Raw genomic sequence first — 27,039 nt, 5'->3', positions numbered from 1 at the left:
CCCCTATGTCACATTATCTGTTGAAGGTTTTGGGGGGTTATTAGGGAATAGAATAAACGGGTAAATTTCCACATACAAGTGGAGTTTTAAGACAGGATTTTCAATAGTGAGTAGAGATGTTAAGTGCCTCAATTTTTTGGTGTCCAACTTGTGACACCTTAAATAAACCTGACTGTCAGAAAGTGTTGAGTATGTACACGGTGATGTCTGTCTCAAGTTGAGTATCCAAAAATGGAAGCGCCCCAAATCAATAGTCCCTTAAAAGTTTGGGCCAAAGTTCCAACTCACATTATTGTTAGCAGAATAGTTGTACATACAGTTCCCTGTGTGCTACCATGAATGTTCATCCAATAATGCATGGCACATGTGTTTGGTATTACAATAACCAGCATCCTTTGACCACTATACTTAAAGGGGGAAATAGCAACTATAGCTTTCAGATTTCTAAGGTACGAACAGCATAGTGCTTTTTTGATAAGGTGGGATACAGTGCAAAATATGTACCAAAAGTTAGCCTTGTTTTGATATCTACCTTCTCAACTTTAATACCATCCCATTATCCTTTAACAGCTCCTACCTCAAGTGACCTACGGTGTGAAAAATTCTGTGTACATAATACCCTCACCCTTTATTCGCCTAGAAACTTTTGCAAGTGTTAGGGGGTTACTGCCATCTTCTCCCCTTTTCCTGCCACATAAAGCCTACACTGCCAGTCACTTTAGGAAGTTTCTTACAAGAATTAGAACTTCCAGCAACTGCTGTAAAATTGGTATATCCAGTGCCGTCTGTCTGTCTTTAGATCAAAATCCCAAACCGAATGAGTATTTTAAAAGGATTTTTATAACATTCAAGAGTGAAGCAAATACAGTATCTGTTTTAGTCACATATGCCTCTGTTGTCTCATCTTGAATGAATATCTTTATTCTACATATATTTGGAATTCTTCTCAACACACAGCCTGTCGTGTTTCTTTGTTTTAAACTCTAAAACCCATAGCGATGGTTTGCTCTGGCACAAATGAAACACACTAGCAACAAGCGTTAAGTGTTAGGTGTAAAACGCCTAATTGTGGTAGAGAAAAGAGATCATAAGTGTATATTGTTGCATTACCATAGGTACTATTGTATAAGAAGTCATATGAAAATAAAAATAAATCACCATTATTTTCTGCCTTTGCTGGGTGTCTTCGAAAATGTAGTGATGTTGCTCATGCTTTCTGGTATTGTGAGCATACCTGGGATAAATATGTGAACAGAGAAGAAAGCACTAACAATTGATTCAGGATAGTTCTGAAAAACAGCAAACAGATTAAAATGTAATTCTGCTCTGACAAATGACTCTGAAAATAGCAATACTGGATTCCATGTTTGTTGTGTCCTGCTGACTTCCGTGTTAGATTTCCTCAGTTTACAGGCAAAAATCTTTTTCTATGAAAAAAAAAATAAGCTTGTTAGCTAAAATGAGCGATTAGAAGCATTTGAGCTGTAATTTATTCATTTTTGTTAAATAAGGCATTCTTAGAGGAAGTATGAATTCATGTTGTCAAATTGGAATGGAAGGGCCCACATGGTTTCTTTTTCTCTGAACATTACACTTGCATAATAGTTATTTCACCTTTTTTTGGAGTTGTCAACAATGTCCTGTGGTTTTAAGCACTTTGTACATCTAATATCTAATTCAGTACACAATAGATTGTATGCATTTGTGTGAATTAATCCCATTTTGAATACATACAAGTAACATACCATGTTCTGAAAATTTAATCTATTATGTCAATAAGTGATGTACTCTCGTTTGGGAAGAGACTAATGTTTTATTGCTGTGAGTCATGATTGGCTATAATTTTTCTCTTTTAAAACTTCGCTTGAACTTTATTGTCTCTTTTAGAATGATCTAAAGCTACTGTTTACATCATTGGCTGATCACAAATACATAGTTCTGCAGAAACAAGCAGAGGCAGCTGAGCAACCTGAAACGGAACAAATGCAGGTATTATCAAATATCTATTATGAACAAGAAGAGCAGTGTGAATATGGTGAATACGGAAAGATTTTCTGCTTGAGACTGAAATAGTCTCTGTAGGACAAGAACCAGGTGTGTGGGAGAGGAGGATGTTTATGGTGTGTACATTGTATGTGAAAATAAAATATGTGCATGTCCAGGAATGTACTTGTGACTTCTGCAAAATATTAAAAACTTCTAAAATAGAAGGGGCATGGAATACGTGCTCAGAAAACCCAGGCAGCTAAGGAGATTCATATAGAGAGCACCCAAAAGTGTGGTCATTTCAGTACAGACAACTAAAAGGATAAGTCATTGACCTACATCTCTTCAGTATGCTTTGTCTTGCTGGTGACTGATTAAAAACAAGTGGCATATTTTGGTGCTCTGAGGTGTTCATATCCTGACCTCCACATTCTGTGTTTTTCAGACTGAGGTAAATATGCTGTAGCAGGAAATGTGCACTGAATAATTAATCTCAACCTAGATATCTTTTGTCCCATTTTTTTGTTATTCCTGGTATTGAAAACAAACTTTGAATGCAATGTGCATCAAAGACTACTTGCTGGCTTTTTTGTGATAAGAAACAGATGGGAGCAGAGATGCAGTAACAAAGTGATTTGCTCAGGTACTACAGTGATGAGTACCTATATGAGAAACTAAATAAACAGATTCTGGCAGTCACCTTGTCTGTGTTGGAGAAACCTAAATATAATGACTCAAAGTTCTTCAAAGTGTGGTTTTTGAAAAACTCATTGGGTTCTTGCTCCACCATCTGTTGCTTGATGCCAGCAGGTGGGTGGGTGTTAGACATTAGGAATCACACAACCTTACAGTGCAGGGAGTGTTTAGGTCTATATTTTGACAGGCTCATGCATGGTTTGCTGCATAGTTCCCAGTACCCCTTCTTCCTTAGCTTACCTACCCAAAAAGGGCAATCAGAATTTAGTTCCCAATATATAGAACATAAGGAGGGAAACAAGTAGGCAAGGAAACAGACTGAAATAGTATGTTAGCTCAGCTAATAAACCATAGACCTTTTAATTTCTAATTTAATAGTGTCATGGATTCAAGCCCTGCACTGGGTAAGTATAGTTTTAGGACCCAATTCTGAAATCAGTAGAACTGCTCACATCCATAATTGTTTGTAGGATTAGGTCCTAAAACTACATTAATTCAGTGTTACAAGAGGTCAAAGGCACTATGCATATGAAATATTAATCACTTGTATAAATGGTTTCAGGAGAGAGGCCTTAAAAAAGAAGGCTGGCTTTATGGTTAAGGTGCTATACTGGGTCTCAGGAGATCTGCTTGGTATTCCTGGCTCTGCCATAGACATACTGTATGATCTTCAGCAGACACCTGGGGTCAGATTTCAAAAGGCATTGGCCTCACTGCTTTCACTGAAGTCATTCGTAAAATTTCCATTTACTTCAGTGAGAGAAGTTAGGCCATCACTGACAGACTTGTAAATCCAACCCTTAGTCACTCAGTTTCCCATCTACAAAAGGGGGCTAATTATACATTCTTACCTGACAGCAGTGTTGGGACTCATAATGAGGACAATGGCAAAGTGCTTATTTTCTTCAGTGGTGCAACCTCAGGGCCATTGTGAAGCTAAATTGTTTGTAAGGTTCTCCAACACCATTGTGATGAGTGATAGAGGAAAGCTTAATTTTAAAATGTGTTAAATTACCAATCATACCTTGGGTGTTTCTAATATAAACAGTATATATTACTAATCAGTAGTACAGAACTAGAATCAGATTTTGTTTTAAACAATTCAAATATAACATTTAATTAATGTGATATAAAAGCGCCATGCTACAGTAAACCTTTAATCAAAAAATTTTCTTGAATGTCTCTGTCTGCTTCCTGTGCTGTATTTCTTCAGGTTATTCAGTTTCCAGGGCTCTCAGTGAAACACGATGAGTACAAAATTCACTACTAAAAAAATGGGGACAGATTAATACTTCATATTTTAAAACAGTTCAAGTAAATGGTAATCATGTAGTGCAGGTAAAAGATGGTCTGAGACCTTCTAGCTAAATATTGCAATTTCTTGATACAGGCTATCCTACAGGCAGAAGATGGTCTGAAGGAATTGGATGCTGGAATCAGCAAATTAAAGAAGCATGGGGACAATCTACAGATTGACCAGCCTTCCATCCAAGAGCTATCTAAGCTCCAGGTATAGTTCCCTTCCAAAGAAAGGTACATTATAATAACTACCTACTGATATTGAAGATATCTGTAAACTGCCCTTATCTTTATTGTATATAGGGCAATTTACAAAAATATGTCTCAAAGCACTTCACTGTGTGTAAAAGAGATTTATAATTTTCTCCATAATATCTCCTTGTCCTTGTATTTAACACTTTTGTAGCATCGCTGACCACGATCCTGCAAATTCCTACATGCTTAACTGCCAGCTTATGTGCAGTCCCATTGAAACTCAGGTGAACAAAGTTAAGCATGTGCACGTTTGCTGTATATTGGCCTCTGTCTTTTTTCCAGAGCTCTGTGACCTCTATTATGTTCCATCTGAATTTAATTATTTCAAAGAGATATGTATCTATTTTCTAAAAAGAAAAGGAGTACTTGTGGCACCTTAGAGACTAACAAATTTATTTGAACATAAGCTTTCGTGAGCTACAGCTCACTTCATCGGATGCATTCCTACTAATTCCTTCGTAATGCATCTGATGAAGTGAGCTGTAGCTCACGAAAGCTTATGCTCAAATAAATTTTAGTCTCTAAGGTGCCCCAAGTACTCCTTTTCTTTTATGGGGAAATAGTTTTACTTTGTGTAATGACCCATCCAATCCCAGTCTCTGTTCAAGCCTAAGTTAATTGTATCCAGTTTGCAAATGAATTCCAATTCAGCAGTCTCTCGCTGGGGTCTGTTTTTGAAGTTTTTTTGTTAAAGAAGAGTGGCTATTCTTCAACAAAAAAAACTTCAGAAACAGACTCCAAGGAGAGACTGCTGAATTGGAATTCATTTGCAAACTGGATACAATTAACTTAGGCTTGAACAGAGACTGGGAGTAGATGGGTCATTACACAAAGTAAAACTATTTCCCCATGTTATTTTCCACCCCCCACTGTTCCTCAGAAGTTCTTGTCAACTGTTGGAAATGGCCCACCTTGATTATCACTACAAAAGGTTTTCTTCCTCTCCCCTTCCCCCTCCTGCTGGTAATAGCTCATCTTAAGTGATCACTCTCCTTACAGTGTGTATGATAATACCCATTGTTTCATGTTCTCTTTGTATATAAATCATCTCCCCACTGTATTTTCCACTGAATGCATCCAATGAAGTGAGCTGTAGCTCACGAAAGCTTATGCTCAGATAAATTTTAGTCTCTAAGGTGCCACAAGTACTCCTTTTCTTTTTGTGAATACAGACTAACACGGCTATTACTCTGAAACGTATCTATTTTCTGTAACCTGTGTGTATCTTTACTGTTTCTACAGTCTTGTCAACTAAAACTTGATGAACTAATGCAGCTTGCAGGACTATGTATTAAGTATTCTTCAAAATAGCTATGCAGGGATAGCACATTCTAGAACTCGATTAGCTCTTCACTTGCAGGATCCTTTTGGGTGGGGAGGCGAGGACAAAGACCTAGAAATCAGCAAGACTAACTCAGTGAAGGTAATATAACCCTCATTAGAATGAGGTGATAGTAAATCTGAAGCAAAGGAAACAGCTAAACTTTAGAAGCAACCTGGAGATTTATTAGCTCAACAAAACAGCCATAGAGTCACAAAACAGAAGACAGACTTTAATGCTCATGTCCATGTACACTGAGATCTAGTTAGAGCCTGTGGTTCCTTAGCCTTCAGGAAGATGAGAAATCAGGTTTTTTTTCCTCCAGTCATCCTGCCTGCGTACCTATGAACTACCTACTTTGACTTTTTTCTTTCTTATAGGAGCCTCTCCCAGCACGCATCCCTGCTAATTGTCCCTTTAACTCTGGGAGAGACAGCCATCTGCAGCCTCAGGGTAGTCATTTTGCCTCTCAGTACTTCAGATGGCAACTCTTTCCTTTCTAGATCCTCTTATAGTTGTGGAGTAGAAAGAGGTAATTTTTAAATTGTTGGACACCAATTTTATTTTTAAAAATACTACAAAATAATTAGTCCAAAAACAATAAACCAGCTTTTATTAGTTGTTTCTCTTATTGCCAACTCATGGATGTTTTCCTTGGGTTGCTTTCTTACTGAGTCATCTCTGTTGTTCTTAGCTGTCTGTGGTAGTTACATGTAAAGATGGACAGGATGAGTTGTGGAGTGGCCGTAGGAATGCAGGTAATAGCCATAGTGCACACACATCTTCTCTCCCAGGAAGCATTTGGTTACGGCACTTATGCCAGTTCTGCATTGGCCAGGAACGTGCTCTGCATAGGGAAAATTCTAGGGGTGCTTTTCTGCTGATTGAAAGGGCTTGTCTTCACATACAGTGGAGCACCACTGTAGCGCTTCAGGGAGGACACGCCTTTTCCCATCAGCGTAGATAATCCCACCTTCCTGAGAAGCGGTACTTACGGCAATGGGAGAAACTCTCCCATCGACCCAGTGCTGTCCACATGGGGAGTTCTGTCAGTATGACTGTGTTGCTCAGGGGTGTGGGGTTTTCACACCCCAATCGACATAGCTATACTAATATAGGTCTGTAGTGTAGACCAGGACTAAGGCCCCTTTACACTGCTAGAGCAGTGCTAGAGCTAGAGCAGTGTAAATGGGTCTTGGTGTAATTGAGAATGAAGCCTAATGTGTCTGGGTGTGTCCTTTCTCCAACTGTTCTGCTACTTAAGCAAGGCCACTTCAGTTAACTTCATTCTTACAACACAGAATCTCAAGAGTGGTGCAGTTCTCACCTGTTTTTCTCTTTAAACACTGAGCTGATAATTTGCCAGTGAGTTAAGTGTGTCTTCAAAGTGTGTTCACGCCCTCTTCAGGTTCCCAACTCAGATACTTAGGCCAGGACTACACTCCAGACCTACGTCAGTATAACTATGAAAAATCCACACCCCTGAATGACATAGTTATATTGACCTTCACCCCCCACCCCCATGTAGATAACGCTATATCAGCAGGAGAGATTCTTCTGCCAACATAGCTAGTGCCTCTCGGAGAGGTGGATTAACTCTCCCATTGGCGTAGCAGCATCTTCACTGAAGCACTACAGCGGCACAGAGAAGACTAGTTCTAATTATGGTGACATAGTTTGAATATAGTGAGCACATTCAGCGTGTTGGCTTAAAAGTAATGTGTTCAGTAAAAGTGTGCATGAAATGAGGAATGCTGCTGTTGCTTGTCTCCCCCAAGGACATGTATGATGAACTGATGATGATCATTGGATCCAGACGCAGTGGGCTGAACCAAAATCGGGCCCTCAAGGGTCAGTATGAACGAGCTTTGCAGGACCTGGCTGACCTGATAGAAACTGGCCAAGAAAAGATGGCAGGTGACCAGAAAATTATTGTTGCTTCCAAGGAGGAAGTCCAAATGCTACTAGACAAACACAAGGTAAAAACAACATGTGCATTTAAAAAAAAACACGTTTATTTGAAGGCTACGTAAAACTCTTATTTTTCACTCCACTAACTTCTGGCCATTCTATAGCCAGCCTTCACACCTGGAGAGGCATCAGGGATTTTGATGATGATTTACTGCTGGTTTAGGATACATTGCAGTATTTTTTAACTAAATGGTGTTGAGTGTACCATCAGTGACTAGCTTGGATTTTTTGACAAGTACTCTTGCAGTAAGTAAATTCCATATATGATGGTAGCCACTTTCTCACCCATCCTAGTTTATTCTGACTTTGAATAACAAGTCTGATGCTTTTGTGCTGGCTAGCAAAGTTGGAGAATTTGGGAATCTCTCTGGAATGCATCATTGTACTCAGTATTATCTTATTGCTTGAAAGCAATTGAACAGGTTAAAGCTATTGTCAGGAATGCACTGCAAACTTTAGAAAGAGAAAAGTAGGTTAATTTATACACTAGTTAATTCTGTTTTCTTTAGGTAAGGTTTTGGTTTGCTACTAGCTTCCACAAATACAGGAAGATGTGACTGCTTTGTACAACAAAACTTCTTACATTTTAGACCCAAATTCTTCTCTGATTATACATAATTGAAACCAGCTATGTTGCACAGGTTGTAAGTTAGGGCAGAATTTGTAGTTTAAAGATTAACTTTTTTTTTCACCAGTGTTAATGAGCTTTTTTGTGGCAATTGATGGGGAGCGAAGATTAGCTAATTGTATGTCTCCCGATACTTATATGGCCTCCATCACAATAGTGTCAGAGCACCTTTTGAGTTTGGCAATTTTTTTATGGTGACTTGAGTCTAACTGTTACACTCTGATCTTTTTTTTTCTGGAATCCTTTCAGGAATATTTCCAGGGTCTGGAATCTCACATGATCCTGACAGAAACGCTGTTTAGAAAGATGAGCAGTTTTGTCCTCCTGAGGGAAACGCAGTCACATACGAAACAGATGGCACAAGCATCCACTGTGTTAAAACAGGCTCATAACCGGGGTGTTGAGCTGGAATACATTCTAGAGGTGAGGAGTTTCTCTGTTTTCTCCTTCCTTTGTAATGATGCCCTATTAGGGGTGCATCCCGCCTGTACCTGCAGAGGGAGGGCAGTGTTGGTGAACCTTGGTCCCTCTTGTCATATTTCCCTATGTTGGAGTGGAGGGTTATGCACAATCTTTGATGCTTACGTATTATGAAGCAATGAGAGCATCAGGTTCAGCAGCCAAACCATACTGTTAGTAGTATAGCATTTTCAAAGTTAAATGTACTTGACCCATCAAGGAGCAGAAAATGTCATTTTCCAAGCAGAAGCCAGGTATGTGATTTGGATCACATGACTAAAAGCTGATCCTGAGTGTCTTTGACAAAGTTAACATTATATTATATGTACACTGTGCATTTCCTTTGGAGCTGGAGAAATGCGATTAGAGAAATTTACATAAAGGATGTAAATAATATTTTAAAATTTAGTTGTAAATAAAAACCTATAAGTCAAAGGCAGTATTTACCATACACATGTATAAATTATTCGTGCAGACCTGGACACGCCTGGACAAGGACTATCGGGAACTGACCAGACAGCTGGAGTTTGTTGAAAGTAGCATCCCTAGTGTTGGTTTGGTAGAGGAGACAGAGGAAAGGCTTACAGACCGGATCACGCTTTATCAGGTCAGTGGCAGCATGGGATTTTCAAACATGATGTACTTTTTGATCATCCATCATAAATCTCTTAACCATGGTAAAAGCTAGTAGTTTATGTCTGGGATTTCTACTAAATCCTACATTCTTGGTCTCATTTTATAGAAAAGTCTTCTGATTTATTCTCTTGGCTTGTCTACACTACTGCCGGATCGGTGGTCAGCAAACAATTCAGCGGGGGTCGATTTATAGCATCTAGTATAAATCAAAAAAAAAAACCCTGAAAAGTCATTTTTAATTAGAAAACCAATTTTTTTCATTTAGAAAATGTATTAATTGAGTGTTTCAGCAATTTTGAATCTTTTTCAACTTTTTTTTTTAAGTCGAGAACTTTTCCCGTGAACAGTGTGTTTCTACAAATTGATATTTTTTTGTGGGAAAACATCTCAGAAAATTCCCAACCATCTCCACCAATGAGCTATTCAGTCTTCTGTTCTTTCCCCCACAGCTCCATTATTTTTCCAGTCCTAACCTGCCAAGTTTATTGTGTTTCCCTACACAGTACAGGCTATTAGCTTTTGTACAGGTTAATAGAAAATCTTTAGCAATGTCCTGTTTGTTATTTTTTCTATTGCTGGACTCAGTTTGTGTGTGTTAATAGACCAGCCACTAATTTATTTTGTTGTCTTATGTTTTCCTGACTTCTTTCGTAGTTTAGAGTAAAATTATCCACATTACACAATGTGAAATACCAGCAAACAAATCAGACTAATGAGCAGCTGTGTCACCCTTGCCCTGCAACATTGGGTACCTTACAATGCCTTGCTGAAGTAGCTCCCACCTGGGCCACTCACAAACAGGCTTCCAGCCACACTTGGGTTACACTTTGGCTCTCCCTAGCCTTGGTTATGCTGCAGGATGACCCCAACATACATACATAACATTTCAGTCCATTATTCCTTAAAGGGAGTAATATGCCATTTTACTCTCTCAAATAGTTATTCAGACGCTTCCATTTAAACACACTGGGTTAAATAAAACAGAAAAACAAGTTTATTAACTACATAGAGAGAAATTTTAAGTGAGTACAAGTAATGAGTCATAAAACTGAGAAGTAACTACAAGAAAAGTAGTTCAGACATTTACTAATACCTAACTTGACAAATTTCAGAGTAGCAGCCGTGTTAGTCTGTATTCGCAAAAAAGAAAAGGAGTACTTGTGGTGCAATTTGTTAGTCTCTAAGGTGCCACAAGTACTCCTTTTCTTTTTAACTTGACAAACTATATCAGGTTCAAGCAAAGTATCTCACCACATGGTTTCAGCCATTTTACTGACCAAACCCTGTAGTCACAACCGCTCCCACAGAGTCCAACGAATGCTTCTCTTGTTGCTTCAGGTGCAGTGAATGCAATGGGAAGGGGAAAGAGAGAGGGGTCTCTTGGGGTGTTTGTCCCTCCTTTTTATAGTTTGTCTCTCTCTTGAAAAACAATTTCTGCTGGGCACTAGGACACACAGTCTTTGTGGAAGAATGTTCCCTGCTAGCTTTTTCTCACCTCTTTGAGCTTTCTTTGTTTCCTTTCCTGCCTGATGACTCTATTTACTGCTTAAATGCAAATTAAGCAAAGCACACATTCCTTTATTTAGGGCAGACCTGTTTGCCAGCCTCAGTTTGCGAGGGACTGTGGTGTTTGGAACATATGTTAACATCATAGAATCATAGAATCATAGAATATCAGGGTTGGAAGGGACCCCAGAAGGTCATCTAGTCCAACCCCCTGCTCAAAGCAGGACCAAGTCCCAGTTAAATCATCCCAGCCAGGGCTTTGTCAAGCCTGACCTTAAAAACCTCTAAGGAAGGAGATTCTACCACCTCCCTAGGTAACGCATTCCAGTGTTTCACCACCCTCTTAGTGAAAAAGTTTTTCCTAATATCCAATCTAAACCTCCCCCATTGCAACTTGAGACCATTACTCCTCGTTCTGTCATCTGCTACCATTGAGAACAGTCTAGAGCCATCCTCTTTGAAACCCCCTTTCAGGTAGTTGAAAGCAGCTATCAAATCCCCCCTCATTCTTCTCTTCTGCAGACTAAACAATCCCAGCTCCCTCAGCCTCTCCTCATAAGTCATGTGCTCTAGACCCCTAATCATTTTCGTTGCCCTTCGTTGTACTCTTTCCAATTTATCCACATCCTTCCTGTAGTGTGGGGCCCAAAACTGGACACAGTACTCCAGATGAGGCCTCACCAGTGTCGAATAGAGGGGAACGATCACGTCCCTCGATCTGCTCGCTATGCCCCTACTTATACATCCCAAAATGCCATTGGCCTTCTTGGCAACAAGGGCACACTGCTGACTCATATCCAGCTTCTCGTCCACTGTCACCCCTAGGTCCTTTTCCGCAGAACTGCTGCCGAGCCATTCGGTCCCTAGTCTGTAGCGGTGCATTGGATTCTTCCATCCTAAGTGCAGGACCCTGCACTTATCCTTATTGAACCTCATTAGATTTCTTTTGGCCCAATCCTCCAATTTGTCTAGGTCCTTCTGTATCCTATCCCTCCCCTCCAGCGTATCTACCACTCCTCCCAGTTTAGTATCATCCGCAAATTTGCTGAGAGTGCAATCCACACCATCATGTAGAGAAATCTTATAACTCTAGAAACAATGTTGTCACACACATTTTATCAGGACAGTACTGACCAGCAAATTGAGTTTTCAAATGATAACTTACAAAGCATACCATGTACAAAAATTATTACAATAGTATGTAGGGTGAACACGGGAGTATATTCTGTCATACCCAGGCTCTCCTGTTGCCAAATATTTTTCTCTTTCATGACCACATTCTCAGATTTCCCATCTCATGCTATTTAAGTTTGAAGTTTGCTATGAAAACTGTATGGCTGCCTTAGAATTTTTCAGGTTGCTCCCTGAGAATAAATGCTTTTGCAGGGACGGAATGAAAATGGAAAATTTTTTTTATCCTTCACTTTTCAGAGTAAATCCTTAAGATATCACTATCAGCTTTTCAAAGAACAGATTATTTAAATGGCTCAATTTTCCATGTTTTCTTTTGACATGTCCAGGGTAGTATTGATAGGCACTCTGCCGCCTGATTACGTTAGAATTTGTCAGCATGGAAGAGAAAATAGAAATGGTCATTGAAATAAATTCATTGCAGGTGCCATTAGTAAGCATCAAACACCCCATGTCATGTTTGCTTACAGCATAATTTTTAAATGAGAAGGCATGTGCATTTGATGCTTGAATTTATGCAGACGCATGAACATTTATGCAAACTTGCAATTCCTGTATTTTGTTAGCTGTTTGTTGGCAGGTAAATTAATCTCTTTCATTCTCTCATATATCTATTATCAATCATTCATTTCTGTATCTGAACCCATGTGCACAATTCTGTGCCCTCCGCCATTCTCTCCCTGTTGGACCTCAGGCACGTGAATGAATATACAGTCTTAGTTTCCTGTTGTAACACCATGACCTCTGGTGGTCCAATTCTCTCTTCTTTAACCTTCTCATGGCAGCATTCTTTCTCTTCCAAAAAGAGTTTGAATTAAGAGAGTCCTTGAAACATGGAGGGAGTTTGCTATACCTCCAGCAAAAGGAAAATGGGGCATTGAGAAGCTACTGATCTGTCTTTCCTGTCCTCTGTCATTACAGAGCCTGAAATCTAGCCTGACTGAATACCAGCCCAAGCTTTACCAGGTGTTGGATGATGGGAAGAGACTACTTTTTTCTATCAGCTGTTCAACTCTAGAAAGTCAACTGAATCAGTTAGGAGAGCACTGGTTAAACAGCACCAGCAAAGTGACCAAGGAACTGCACAGACTGGAGACTATACTAAAGCACTGGACAAGGTAGTGCTAATGAAACTGAGGGATTGAGTGTCTGATCCTGTGCCATTAAAATCAAGGAGAGTTATATTTTCAAAAACTCGTAGTTTTTTTTTAAATCACAACAAATTAATATTAAAGTTGCACTTCCCAAACTACCTACCTCTGCCCCCATATAGTGCCAGCTGACTCTCTTCTTTGCATAAGAACTCTCAAAAATGTGTACCATATTATAATTTAACACATACCAATACATGTTTCTGATACTAAATGGGCTGATTTGTCACTATAGTAATTTTTGCTTTTTCTGAGAGCTCTAACTCCATGATCTTTATGTACATTGTTGTATATGGAGGCACTCAATGACTCTGCGCTAATTGGCTGGCTAATCGTCTTTCTCATCACAAACCACCATATCTCTTGGCATAATTGGCAATCTCTTAAAGAGAGACCGTTATGGAATTATAGGACCCTGCCATTAAGATGTTGTGCATCTAACAGAGACATTCTGTGCCATTCACATTTGGTAGAATCAGCCCAGTGAAGAGTAGGGAAAGCTTGCCTCAGTATGTAGTTTGTCAAACCAGGAAAATATTTAATAACATTAGTAATTTGACTTTTATTCAGTAACTATCGGTCCTGGTTATCAGATCTCTGGTAGGGGAATCTGACAAAATAGGTTTCATCTGTCATCTTGCTTCTGGATGAAGGATGGGGATTGCTAAAAAAAGTGTGGAAAAATACATTTCTGTAGCTGTGTTTAACAGTTCTAATTTTAGGACATGACAACCAAAAAAAATTTGAGTTGGGTCCCAGTTCTCTCCTACCAACTTTCAGGACTGTATGATGTTTTTGTGGATTTTTAGGAGGGGAAGGAGATGTTCTTTGTAAAATCAGGCTTCCAGTGGAGAACCTCATTTTTTGAGAGATTACACTAGAGACAAGGGTTGGCAATAACAATGGCTTTTATCATTAACATCCCCACAGATATCAGAGTGAATCAGTTCAGCTGATTCATTGGTTACAATCGGCAATGGACCGGCTGGAGTTCTGGACTCAGCAGTCAGTGACGGTCCCTCAAGAACTTGAAATGGTGCGAGATCATCTGAATGCTTTTCTGGTAAGTCCGTTTAGGAACCTTAGGCATCTTTTCATCTCTTATTGCAAACAAATGATCCCACTCTCATAAAGTTTAAGCATATGTCATCAGCAAAATGTTGCACGTGAAAAAATATTCTCCTTGTCTGTGTGTGTGTAGACGAGCTGTACAATACCATGCTTGCTTTTTAAAACCCCTCTCAAATATCTGACTGTTAAACAGCACTGTTAAATACAGAATGTCTGAGCAAAGTTACTAGAAAGTGCCCTTCGTAACTTTGTAACACCTATTGTATGTAGTGATTGTAGGCCTTGCTGGTTTTTATTCTTGTACAAAGATTTTGTACTTTTAATTAAAACAACAAAAAAAGAAATTTTAAGTCATTTATATTTTCACCTAGACAAAAATGTAAGAGGCTACTGAATCCAATACATATTTTAAAAGATACTGTTTCTTTTTGAGTAGAGGAATGAAGTTAGTTCTAGTTGGTTAATATAACATATTTATCTCTGTGAAATTATGATCCTTTTATAGGAGTTTTCAAAAGAGGTTGATGCCAAATCATCCCAGAAATCTTCTGTTTTAAGCACCGGGAACCAGCTCCTTCGGCTGAAGAAAGTGGATACAGCAGCATTGCGTGCAGGACTCTCTCAGATCGACAGCCAGTGGATAGAGTTACTTACACAAATTCCAGTAGTACAAGAAAAACTGCATCAGGTAGGGGAGGAGTTTACTACTACTACTACTACTACTACAGCCTTTGATGTTCAGAGAAATATAGTGACTGAATTAAAAGCTTTTGCATTTGAAATATTTAAAATGAGGCTGGGTGGCACAATGGATCAATAACATTGCCTTTTTACTTTACATTTTAACTTGAATTGGTCACAATTTAAAACTTCTCCTCATCATCTTTCTCATCACAAACCTCCATATCTCTTGGCATAATCAGCAATCTCTTAAAAAGAGAACCATGATTCCCCTCCAGCCTCCTACACTTGGGGTGGGATAGAAGTTTTTACTAATGTGCAGTGGCAGAGTTCTGTGGCAAAGCTTACACAATGTGTACACACCCTGTGTCTGACTCTAGTCCAGTGCGAGGCGTCCTTTGATTTCACAGACACCAAGTGCAGTTGTAGTATTACATTTTATCTTACAAACTGAAGCAAAAAGCCTGAAGTGTTTTAAACATATATATTTCTATATTTTTGCATCTATACCTATATATGAGGTTTTTCGTAGGAGTGGGTGGGTGAGATTCTGTGGCCTGCGCTGTGCAGGAGGTCGGACTAGATGATCAGAATGGTCCCTTCTGACCTTAGTATCTATGAATATGCATTTGCAAGAAACAGGGAGAGTCATTTTTGCATTTTGCAGTTTAGCCTTTTAGTAGCCTGTGGTCAGAAATGTCAGGTTAGGAGGGGTTTGTTTGTTAAGGACTGTTGCTCACCATATATATAAAATATGGGGGGGGGGGGGTGATTATGCCAAAATTGCATGGGCAGAGTTCAACTCTGGAAAGACAAAAACAAGTATAGTAAAAGCTGATGCAGGCCTCATAGGGGAAACTGGATGTTTGAAGTAGGAAGTTTTACTTTAATACTTTTCCTTTGTTAACTTCAATACTGTTGCACAGGATATAATGGTCTCAGTGAAGAAGTTTTCTTCTATTATTTTCATTGATAGGTAAGGTATTATGGGTTCAAGCAGGTATAATTTTCACTATATAATGAGGAATACTGCTAGAACTGGTAATAGTGTACACACTGGAAAAAAGGAAAAAAAGTTTTAATTGTGCCCACTGTATTAGATGACTGGTCATATGTGCAAAATAGTACCATATTGTAGCCTTCTGAAACTTCTCTTAATGCAGGTTATATACTTTTTTTTTTCTTAAGAAATAGAGAAGCAATCTAACAAAGAGCTATAAGCTGACATCAGGGAGAATAATTTTCTTGTCCTTTTAAAAGAAATGAACTAAATTTAAGTTAAAAATGCTGCACCAAAAGCTGAAAATGACTTGTTTTTTTAAGTAAAACAGCTCAGTTTGCTTAGCAAGGAAAAGAATCCATTCTCCAAAATCCATTGAGAAATCAACTGCCATAGGAGGAGGGCACAGAAGTAGGGAATCATTGCAGCAGACTTGCTCATCAGCCATTAACAAATAAGGAAGAGGGTATAAGATATTGTCCAGGGACCCATGTATTTCTAGTACAATGTGGAATTAGTGTAGTTAGAGCTGATAATTGACAGGTTATTAAAATTCAGTAGTTGTATCTTCATAGGCTCATCCAGATGCCTACCTAAAGTGACAGTGACAAATGGAAGTAAATCTAAAATTGCTTATGGTTTACTACCAGTGACTGTTTACTTTAAAATATGGTTCTTTGCTTATATAGACACATTATACATTAATATGTACGGTTATATATGTAATATAATATACTTTACTTTACAGTTTATAAACATCCAGAAAACCAGACCAAATGATCTGTTAAGCATGCAGAATAATGAAGACAGAGAAAAATAGAGTAGGCTGAATTAACAGAGCAAAGTGCTTTTATCCATTCTCTTGACAGTATGTCATTAATTGAAATCCTTTGCCTTTACAGCTTCAGATGGACAAGCTTCCTTCTCGTCATGCCATCACTGAACTCATGAGTTGGATTTCACTGATGGAAAATATCATTCAGGAGGACGAGGAGAATATTAAAAATGTAGTAGGACATAAAGCCATTCAGGATTATCTACAGAAGTATAAGGTAATTAAGTGAGGATGGTTGGCAAATACATTAAATGTATTTTGTCAGATTCAGCGTATGAACTAAAGCTCTGTATTCTGTAACTTCAGTACAAAGGCAAGGTGACATGCAAATAACTGATTTTTATTATGACTGAATTTTGTCCAAAGACCACAAAACATTTTGGCAAATGTTGCATATTGATTTTTGAATTCTTTACATAGAAAGATCTCCTACCTCTTAGATAGGAAGGTAACTGTTGTTTTCTAGTACCGAACAATGCTAGACAATGGTTTAGGCCAAATAGGAAAAATTCCTTATCCAAATGAAATTTGAAAGACAATTTTTTATATAGAATGTAAATTCTTAACTCCAGTTCCTTTCAAATTGGTAACATTCTTACTCTGATAAATACATATGCACATAAGCATTTTATTTTCAATGTCAGATTTTTTTTCTCTAAAAGAGCATCAATAACAAAAAGTTCTTCTTCAAGTTGCTGCAGACATGTCTTCCCTCAGGTGTATTTGCGCAAAGCACACCAGAGCTGGAGACTTTTTTTTCCCCACAGTAGTACCTGCTGGAGAGTAGCTATAGCTTTGGGTATTCAAGCTGAACTGGTATAGAGAAATACCATGAGTTATTGACAGGTTTCAGAGTAGCAACCGTGTTAGTCTGTATTCGCAAAAAGAAAAGGAGTACTTGTGGCACCTTAGAGACTAACAAATTTTTGTTTGTTTGTTAATTTTTGAAATTTGTTAGTCTCTGAGGTGCCAAAAGTACTTATTTTCTTTTTTTCATGAGTTATTGGTCATCCTTCAGGCAACGATTCCAGGAAGAGTAGCCCTCTTGATTAACAAAGCTGTCTTGCAGCCAGTGAAAGCCTTATGGCTTACTCCAGTGTGTCTAGCCCCAACAGCTAAATGAACAGATGAGGTACGACATCCCATCACAGGGATTCGAGTGTTTTTACTCTCACCCAGCACCAAACTCCCTAATTGTCATAGCCACTAATCAGAATTGCGGTGGGGAACTTTAAGTCGATTCCAAAGGAAAAAGAGCCAAAAAGAGCCTAAAAGACTGGACTCATTAGGAAGAAAGATTTATTCCACTGCCTTGCTCCAGCTGTGAATAGTGAACCAATGAGCTCTATTAGCAAAATATGACTTTTTCAACTGGGAGGCAATGTCTAAATGCTCAGATAAATTGCCAGACTACTCAAAAGAGGAGTTCAGGGCTTTCTTAGCAGAGGGTTGGTTGGTTGCAAAGACCTCGCTCCAGTCACAGATGCCCTCTCCAGGGTGATAGCTTCTGTAATTATAATAAAAAGGCCATATATAAATCTGGTATAGCACCAGATATTCAACAGTCTTTTGAGGACCTACTCTTTGATGGACAATCTTTGTTTTGGGCAAGACTGACCAGGTGTTGACTCTTTTAAAGATTCACATAATTTAATCCGCTCCCTAGGAGTCTATAGTCCAACCATCAAGAGATGCCAATATAAGCCTCCATAGCAATATTCTCACCAGACCATTGACAGCCCTTCTATTCTTGGAGGCAACAGACATCTTGAGGAGGCAACATAAGCCTCAGAAGAGAGGGTCATCTTTCTCTAGGTTTAACCAATCTTCTCCCCCTCAACCAGCTGTCAAGAAAGCAATACAGCCAGCAGCAATCTTCCTATTCCTTCCCCCTCCTGCTGCTTTTGGGGAAAGATTATCTTACTTCCTCAGTGCTTGGGAGGTAAAAACCTCAGATAAGTAGGTGCTGAGTGCTGTGGGACTGTAATATTCAATCCAGTGTCTTTCCATCCCTCCTCCACAACCTCCTTCTCTGTCCCTTTTGAGGGATCCATCTCATGAGTATATTCTTACAAGAAGTTCAGACTCTGCTTACTCTGAGGGCTATAGAGAAAGTAACCCTGCAGTTTCAGGGGTGGGGTTTCTACTCATGCCATTTCCTGATCTGTAAGGACACCTGAGACCCATACTGGACCTTCAGGCACTCAACAAGTTTATCAAGCAGTTCAGATACTGCATGGTTACCCTAGCATCGATCATTCCCTCCCTAGTCTGTAACAATTGGTTCACTGCCCTTGATCTTCAAGACACACAATGTTGCCTACTCCCAGGAAATTCCTCAGATTATATGACGGGGGGCCATCATTGTTAATATACAGTACTTTCCTTTGGCATATCATCAGTGCCTCGTGCTTGCACCAAATGCAGGGTGGTGCTCACAGCCTGCTTAAGAAAGAACAGAATCCATGTCTTCCCTCACCTCAATCATTTGCTATTTGAGGGCCATCCCAGGACCATATTTGTGGTCTCTAGAACTCACCCTGAACAAGGAAATGTCAACACTTATTCCTACTTAAGTTCATTGAGACCCTGCGTGACTCAACAATTTTAACTGCTTTTCATTCCCCAATAGAGATTTCAAATGATTCACAACTTATACATATCCTTCATGTCTCATCCATCCACCCTGGTTTGGACTAGACAACAAAACGGCAGATGAAATTCAATGTCGATAAATGTAAAGTAATGCACATTGGAAAACATAATCCCAACTATACATATAAAATGATGGAGTCTATTTTAGCTGTTTCAACTCAAGAAAGAGATCTTGGAGTCATTATGGATAGTTCTCTGAAAGCATCCAGTCAATGTGCAGCGTCAGTCAAAAAAGCAAACAGAATGTTGGTAATTATTAAGAAAGGGATAGATGATAAGACAGAAAATATTATATTGCCTCTATATAAATCCATGGTATGCCCACATTTTGAATACTGTGTGCAGATCTGATTGCCCCATCTCAAAAACGATATATGGGAATGGGAAAGGGTTCAGAAAAGGGCAACAAAAATGATTAGGGGTACGGAACAGCTTCCGTACAAGGAGAGAGTAATAAGATTGGGACTTTTCATCTTGGAGAAGAGACGACGAAGGGGGGAATAGGATAGAGGGACTATAAAATCATGAATGATGTGGAGAAAGTAAATAAGGAAGTGTTATTTACTCCTCCTCAAAACACAAGAACTAATTACCAAATGAAATTAATAGGCAACAGGTTAAAACAAACAAAGGGAAGTATTGCTTCACATAACGCACAATAATCTGTGGAACTCTTTGTCAGAGAATGTTGTGAAGGCCAAGACTATAACAGGCTTCAAAAAAGAGCTAGATAGGTCCATCAGTGGCTATTAGTCAAGATGAGCAGGGATGCAAAATCATGAAGTGTCCCTAGCTTCCATTTGCCAGAAGCTGGGAATGGACAACAGGGGATGGATCACTTGATGTTTACCTGTTCTGTTCATTCCCTGCGAAGCACCTGGCATTGGCTACTGCCAAAAGGCAGGATACTGGGTTAGATGGATCGTTAGTCTAACTCAGTATGGCTGTTTTTATGGACTCATTTTGAGGTTGCTAGTTCATGTGGCCTCCTGTAGATATGCAACCAAGCGTCTAAGACTGTGTCTTCATATGCTTCAGGTGTGGCTGAAATTGGTCTATCATCAAGTAAGCACCATTTTGACAAGTTGGTCCAGCTCCCACCTGCAATGTTGCATGCCCTATGGCAGTGAATAAACCAGAACAACATATGTATAAGCATTCCCTTTTCTGACCTTGCCCTCACCCCCATCCCATCTGTAACAGATGCCTATTTGATAGGTTGGGGAGCTCACCTAGAAAGGTCATGAACACAGGCACTCTGGATGGAGCACGAGTCTGATCTTTATCAGTGTCCCCAATCTCTGAGCAATTCACAGAGTTTACGGAGCTTTCCTTCCCTGCATTAAGGACTTCTTGTTCCAACTTTTGGCCAACAGCACAGCAGCAATGTACTATTTAAACAAGCAGAGAGGGGCTCATGTTAGCCAGCTTTGCCAAGAGGCAATGAGCTTTCGGGAGTTTTGCATCATAGAGGATATCACTCCTGTGTCTACACACTTAATGGGGGCCCAGAACCAGTTAGCCAACTTCCTCAGCATTAGATTTTCCCACAACCATGAGTGGTGTCTCAAAACCAGCATGCTGAGGTCCATCCTTTGGGCATTGGACATTCCTTCAGTCAACCTACAAAAGACAACAAGAAGTATCAGCAGTTTTGCTTTTGGGCAAAATCTGGGGTTACTAACCAATGCTTTGATATTGGACTGGAGACTGGGGCTAACACAGTCATTTCCCCAAATCCCTCTGATCCAAAATGTCATTCACAAACCGAAACAAGATCACATCATGTTAATACTCACAGCACCAGCCTGGCTGAGACAGTGCTTGTTCTCGAACCTTCACAGTCTCTTAGTTCAATCTCTTCACCATCTGCCTCTCCTCCCAGGCAGACTGTCACAGCATCAGAGTCAAATGCTGCAAATGCAGTCTCTATCTCATGGCATGGCTTCTGAGTGTCTAGGCCAGGATAGGGCATGCGATTCAAGACATTTTACTCTATCAACAAGGTTGACTTACCTGGGTAAGTGGAAAAATGTTTCCATCTGGTCTACTAATCATGGAATACAGACTCCAAAAGTGAGGATTCAGGACATTGCAGAGTATCTTCTGCATTTGAGATCCTCTTTCTGTGAGTTCGGAGGGTACACCTTGTGGCTATCTCTGCTATTCACCCTCCTGTCCAAGGAGCCTTGCTGTTCTCCAACCCCATGATTACTAAATTTCGAAGATGGACCTCAGCACACTGGTTGGAGAGACCATTCGTGGTAATGGGAAAATCTTATGTTGAGTAAATCATCCGAGGGCATGGCACATCTTTTCCCACCTATTTAAGGACCTAGTACTTCCTTGGGACCTCAACCTTAGCAGCTGTTATGGGCTTTGAGCCCTTGACCACCTTCTCTTCACCTCACTTAAGCCAAAAGATCGCTTTCCCATCACTGTTATTTTGGCCAGGAGAGCATCTGAACTAGAAGCTTTGATGGAGGGCCCTCCTTATACAGTATTTTTCAAAGACAAGGTAGCCCTGCAGCCACACCCAAAGTTGTTAATTAAAGTAGTGTCAGTTTTTCATTTAAATCAACCAGTGCATCTCCTGGTTTTCCTCCTGAAACCACATTCTTCTATGTACCTTTGAAGTCTGGAGGGCGCTGGCCTTCTGTCTGGACAGGACCAAGCCTTTCAGTCTCCTCATCTTTTTGTCTCCATTGTTGATTGCATGAAAGGTCAGACAGTGTCAGCGCAGATTATCTCTACATGGATTACCTCCTGCATTACAACAGCCTACAGGCTAGCCAGTACTCCTGTGCAAAGACTCTGCCTTTCAACAAGGACCCACGTTACATCTGTCACCTTCTACAAATATCCAGTATAGAAATATCTTCAAGAACTGCCACTTGGACCTCAGTATGTACATTCATTCATTATACCATCACCACTTCATCCAAATTTGATGAGAACTTTGCAAATATGTGTTGCAATCATTATTTAAATAGATTCAGTAGCCCCCCACTTACGGTACTGCTTGTGAGTTGCCTCAGTAGAATGCACATCTGCAACTTCAGGAAGAAGAAAAATGGTTACTTATCTGTTCTGTAATTGTTGTTCTTGGAGATGTGGGTGCAGATGTGTATTCCACAACCCATCCTCTGCCCATCAGAGTCTTATGGCATCTTCTCTGGTGCAAAGAAACTGAAGTGGGGGGGACCACCCTTATATAGTCTCAGGAAGGTCCAGGAGGTGGCATAGGGCACGTGCATAAAATCTCCAGTTCTGGTACTCCTGGCACAAACACACCTCAGTGTGTTCCTTAGAATGCACATCTGCACCCATATCTTGAAGAACAACACTTACAGAACAGGTAAGTAATCATTTTTTGAAAATATACTTTCCAGAAGTTAGTACATACAGTTTTAAGGACTGATACTTTTACATTCATTTTTGGGTAGTGTATTGTCTGGATATTTTACATCTTGGTTTATTGCTAGATCATAAACTAGAAATGCTATTTTCCAGGCTAACTCTCCAGAAATAAGTATGAAAAGTGATGATGGATCCTCATCTTCTCCCCTCTCTTTGTTTTGCCAGGGGTTTAAAATTGATGTAAATTGCAAACAGTTGACAGTAGACTTTGTGAACCAGTCCGTACTACAGATTAGCAGCCAGGATGTGGAAAGTAAACGCAGTGACAAGACTGATTTTGCGGAACAGCTTGGAACAATGAACAGACGTTGGCAGATCCTCCAGAGCCTGATAACAGAAAAGGTAAGAAAAAGACCAGCTGCTTTTCAGTGTGCATTTAAAAATAGATGCAGCTCATTCAGGAGCAGGCATACTAAAATTCATTCAGCAAGTCCTGAGTAATATGAATACCTCCTTTGGCAAAACCAAACATCTAGTGTCAACATAATTGCTTCAGTGTTCTCGGAGACATGCCATCTTCCTTCCGATATTACCATAGATCCTTCAGTTTTACATTTATCTTAATGCATTTCCTAATTGTTTCAAATACTCCTGCACACTTATGACCGTGGTGTTCAGATTGAAACAAAAAGTGAATGAATGCTTTCTTTTTCTCCAGTGTCTATTAGTTGAAGTGCTCAGAAGATTGATGTAGTTTTAATCTGTCACTTGTGGCAGGTTGAGCTTAAAATTGGGCATCAGCAGACTTTTCTTGCTTGTGAATTAGCAAATCCTGCTAATCAGTCAAAGAACACATGTATATTTATATTTTTGTTTGTTTTATAATAAAATAGCACGGAAGATCCCAATAAAGATCAGTAAAAAGAAAAGGAGTACTTGTGGCACCTTAGAGACTAACAAATTTATTAGAGCATAATCTTTTGTGAGCTAGCGCTCACTTCATCGGATGCATACAGTGGAAAATATAGTGGGGAGATTTTATATACACAGAGAACATGAAACAATGGGTGTTACCATACACACTGTAATGAGAGTGATCAAGAAAGGTGAGCTATTACCAGCAAGAGAGCGGAGGGCGGGGGCGTGGGACCTGTTGTAGTGATAATCAAGGTGGGCCATTTCCAGCACTTTACAAGAACAGTAGGAGTGGAAATAAACAAGGGGAAATAATTTTACTTTGTGTAATGACACATTCACTCCCAGTCTTTATTCAAGCCTAAGTTAATTGTATCCAGTTTGCAAATTAATTCCAATTCAGCAGTCTCTCCTTGGAGTCTGTTTCTGAAGTTTTTTTGTTGAAGAATTGCCACTTTTAGGTCTGTAATCGAGTGACCAAAGAGATCAAAGTGTTCTCCGACTGGTTTTTGAATCACAGGTTTCAGAGTAGCAGCCGTGTTAGTCTGTATTCGCAAAAAGAAAAGGAGTACTTGTGGCACCTTAGAGACTAACAAATTTATTAGAGCATAAGCTTATGCTCTAATAAATTTGTTAGTCTCTAAGGTGCCACAAGTACTCCTTTTCTTTTTTTGGTTTTTGAATGTTATAATTCTTGACCTCTGATTTGTGTCCATTTATTCTTTTACATAGAGACTGTCCAGTTTGGCCAATATACATGGCAGAGGGGCATTGCTGGCACATATCACATTGGTAGATGCGCAGGTGAACTGAAGTGTGGCTGATGTGATTAGGCCCTATGATGGTGTCCCCTGAATAGATATGTGGACACAGTTGGCAACGAGCTTTCTTGCAAGGATAGGTTCCTGCGTTAGTGGTTCTGTTGTGTGGTGTGTGGTTGCTGGTGAGTATTTGCTTCAGGTTTGGGCCTGTCAGTAAGCAAGGACTGGCCTGTCTCCCAAGATCTGTGAGAGTGATGGGTCGTCCTTCAGGATAGGTTGTATACCCTTGATGATGGAGTAGCATTGTATATCAATGATGAGGTAGAATGTAAAGAAATAAGAAGCGATGCAATGGATAAGACAGAGTCCGTCTGGGCAAAAATTACATTGGGGAAGATAACTAGTAAACCCCTCCTATGATAGTGCTTGGGGTGTGCTATAGACCTCCGGGATCTAATTTGGATATGGATAGAGCCCTTTTTAATGTTTTTAATAAAGTAAATACTAATGGAAACGGCGTGATCATGGGAGACTTTAACTTCCCAGATATAGACTGGAGGACCAGTGCTAGTAATAATAATAGGGCTCAGATTTTCCTGGATGCGATAGCTGATGGATTCCTTCATCAAGTAGTTGCTGAACTGACTAGAGGGGATGCCATTTTAGATTTAATTTTGGTGAGAAGCGAGGACCTCATAGAAGAAATGGTTGTAGGGGATAATCTTGGCTCAAGTGATCATGAGCTAATTCAGTTCAAACTGAACGGAAGGATTAACAAAAAATAAATCTGCAACTAGAGTTTTTGATTTCAAAAGGGCTGACTTTCAAAAATTAAGGAAATTAGTTAGGGAAGTGGATTGGACTGAAGAACTTATGGATCTAAAGGTAGAGGAGGCCTGGGATTACTTTAAATCAAAGCTGCAGAAGCTATCGGAAGCCTGTAACCCAAGAACGGGGAAAAAATTCATAGGCAGGAGTTGTAGACCAAGCTGGATGAGCAAGCATCTTAGAGAGGTGATTAAGAAGAAGCAGAAAGCATACAGGGAGTGGAAGATGGGAGGGATCAGCAAGGAAAGCTACCTAATTGAGGTCAGAACATGTAGGGATAAAGTGAGACAGGCTAAAAGTCGAGTAGAGTTGGATCTTGCGAAGGGAATTAAAACCAATAGTAAAAGGTTCTATAGCCATATAAATAAGAAGAAAACTAAGAAAGAAGTGGGACCGCTAAACACTGAGGATGGAGTGGAGGTTAAAGATAATCTAGGCATGGCTCAATATCTAAACAAATACTTTGCCTCAGTCTTTAATAAGGCTAAAGAGGATCTTAGGGATAATGGTAGCATGACCAATGGGAATGAGGATATGGAGATAGATATTACCATATTGGAGGTAGAAGCGAAACTGAAACAGCTTAATGGGACTAAATCGGGGGGCTCAGATAATCTTCATCCAAGAATGTTAAAGGAATTGGCACCTGAAATTGCAAGCCCATTAGCAAGAATTTTTAATGAATCTGTAAACTCAGGAGTAGTACCGAATGATTGGAGAATTGCTAATATAGTTCCTATTTTTAAGAAAGGAAAAAAAGTGATCCGGGTAACTACAGGCCAGTTAGACATCTGTAGTATGCAAGATTCTGGAAAAAATTTTGAAGGAGAAATTAGTTAAGGACATTGAAGTCAATGGTAAATAGGACAAAATACAACATGGTTTTACAAAAGGTAGATCGTGCCAAACCAACCTAATCTCCTTTTTTGAAAAAGTAACAGATTTTTTAGATAAAGGAAATGCAGCGGATCTCATTTACCTAGATTTCAGTAAGGCATTTGATACCGTGCCACATGGGGAATTATTAGTTAAATTGGAGAAGATGGGGATCAATATGAACATCAAAAGGTGGATAAGGAATTGGTTAAAGGGGAGACTGCAACGGGTCCTACTGAAAGGCGAACTATCAGGCTGGAGGGAGGTTACCAGTGGAGTTCCTCAGGGATCGGTTTTGGGACCAATCTTATTTAATCTTTTTATTACTGACCTTGGCAGAAAAAGTGGGAGTGTACTAATAAAGTTTGCAGATGATACAAAGCTGGGAGGTATTGCCAATTCAGAGAAGGATCGGGATATTATACAGGAGGATCTGGATGACCTTGTAAACTGGAGTAATAGTAATAGGATGAAATTTAATAGTGAGAAGTGTAAGGTTATGCATTTAGGGATTAATAACAAGAATTTTAGTTATAAGTTGGGGACGCATCAATTAGAAGTAACAGAAGAGGAGAAGGACCTTGGAGTATTGGTTGATCATAGGATGACTATGAGCTGCCAATGTGATATGGCTGTGAAAAAAGCTAATGCGGTTTTGGGATGCATCAGGAGAGGCATTTCCAGTAGGGATAAGGAGGTTTTAGTACCATTATCCAAGGCACTGGTGAGATCTCACCTAGAATACTGTGTGCAGTTCTGGTCTCCCATGTTTAAAAAGGATGAATTCAAACTGGAGCAGGTACAGAGAAGGGCTACTAGGATGATCCGAGGAATGGAAAACTTGTCTTATGAAAGGAGACTTAAGGAGCTTGGCTTGTTTAGCCTAACTAAAAGAAGGCTGAGGGGAGATATGATTGCTCTCTATAAATATATCAGAGGGATAAATACAGGAGAGGGA

At 39.6% G+C, this 27,039-nt stretch overlaps 1 protein-coding gene across 1 annotated transcript in view; it reads left to right on the top strand.

Annotated features, from left to right (window-relative positions):
* SYNE1 (spectrin repeat containing nuclear envelope protein 1) overlaps positions 1-27,039 on the top strand; it is a 507,598-nt gene that overhangs the window by 381,727 nt on the left and 98,832 nt on the right. Inside the window, 10 exon segments of the mRNA XM_043511213.1 lie at positions 1,888-1,989; positions 4,073-4,192; positions 7,336-7,536; positions 8,406-8,579; positions 9,091-9,222; positions 12,870-13,066; positions 14,030-14,162; positions 14,676-14,858; positions 16,754-16,903; positions 22,927-23,103. Of these exon segments, the coding sequence (XP_043367148.1) occupies positions 1,888-1,989; positions 4,073-4,192; positions 7,336-7,536; positions 8,406-8,579; positions 9,091-9,222; positions 12,870-13,066; positions 14,030-14,162; positions 14,676-14,858; positions 16,754-16,903; positions 22,927-23,103 (1,569 nt within the window).

The sequence above is a fragment of the Dermochelys coriacea genome, chromosome 3, assembly GCF_009764565.3.
Source record: "Dermochelys coriacea isolate rDerCor1 chromosome 3, rDerCor1.pri.v4, whole genome shotgun sequence".
Classification (NCBI taxonomy): Eukaryota; Metazoa; Chordata; order Testudines; family Dermochelyidae; genus Dermochelys; species Dermochelys coriacea.
This window is presented reverse-complemented; position numbering and strand designations above follow the sequence as displayed.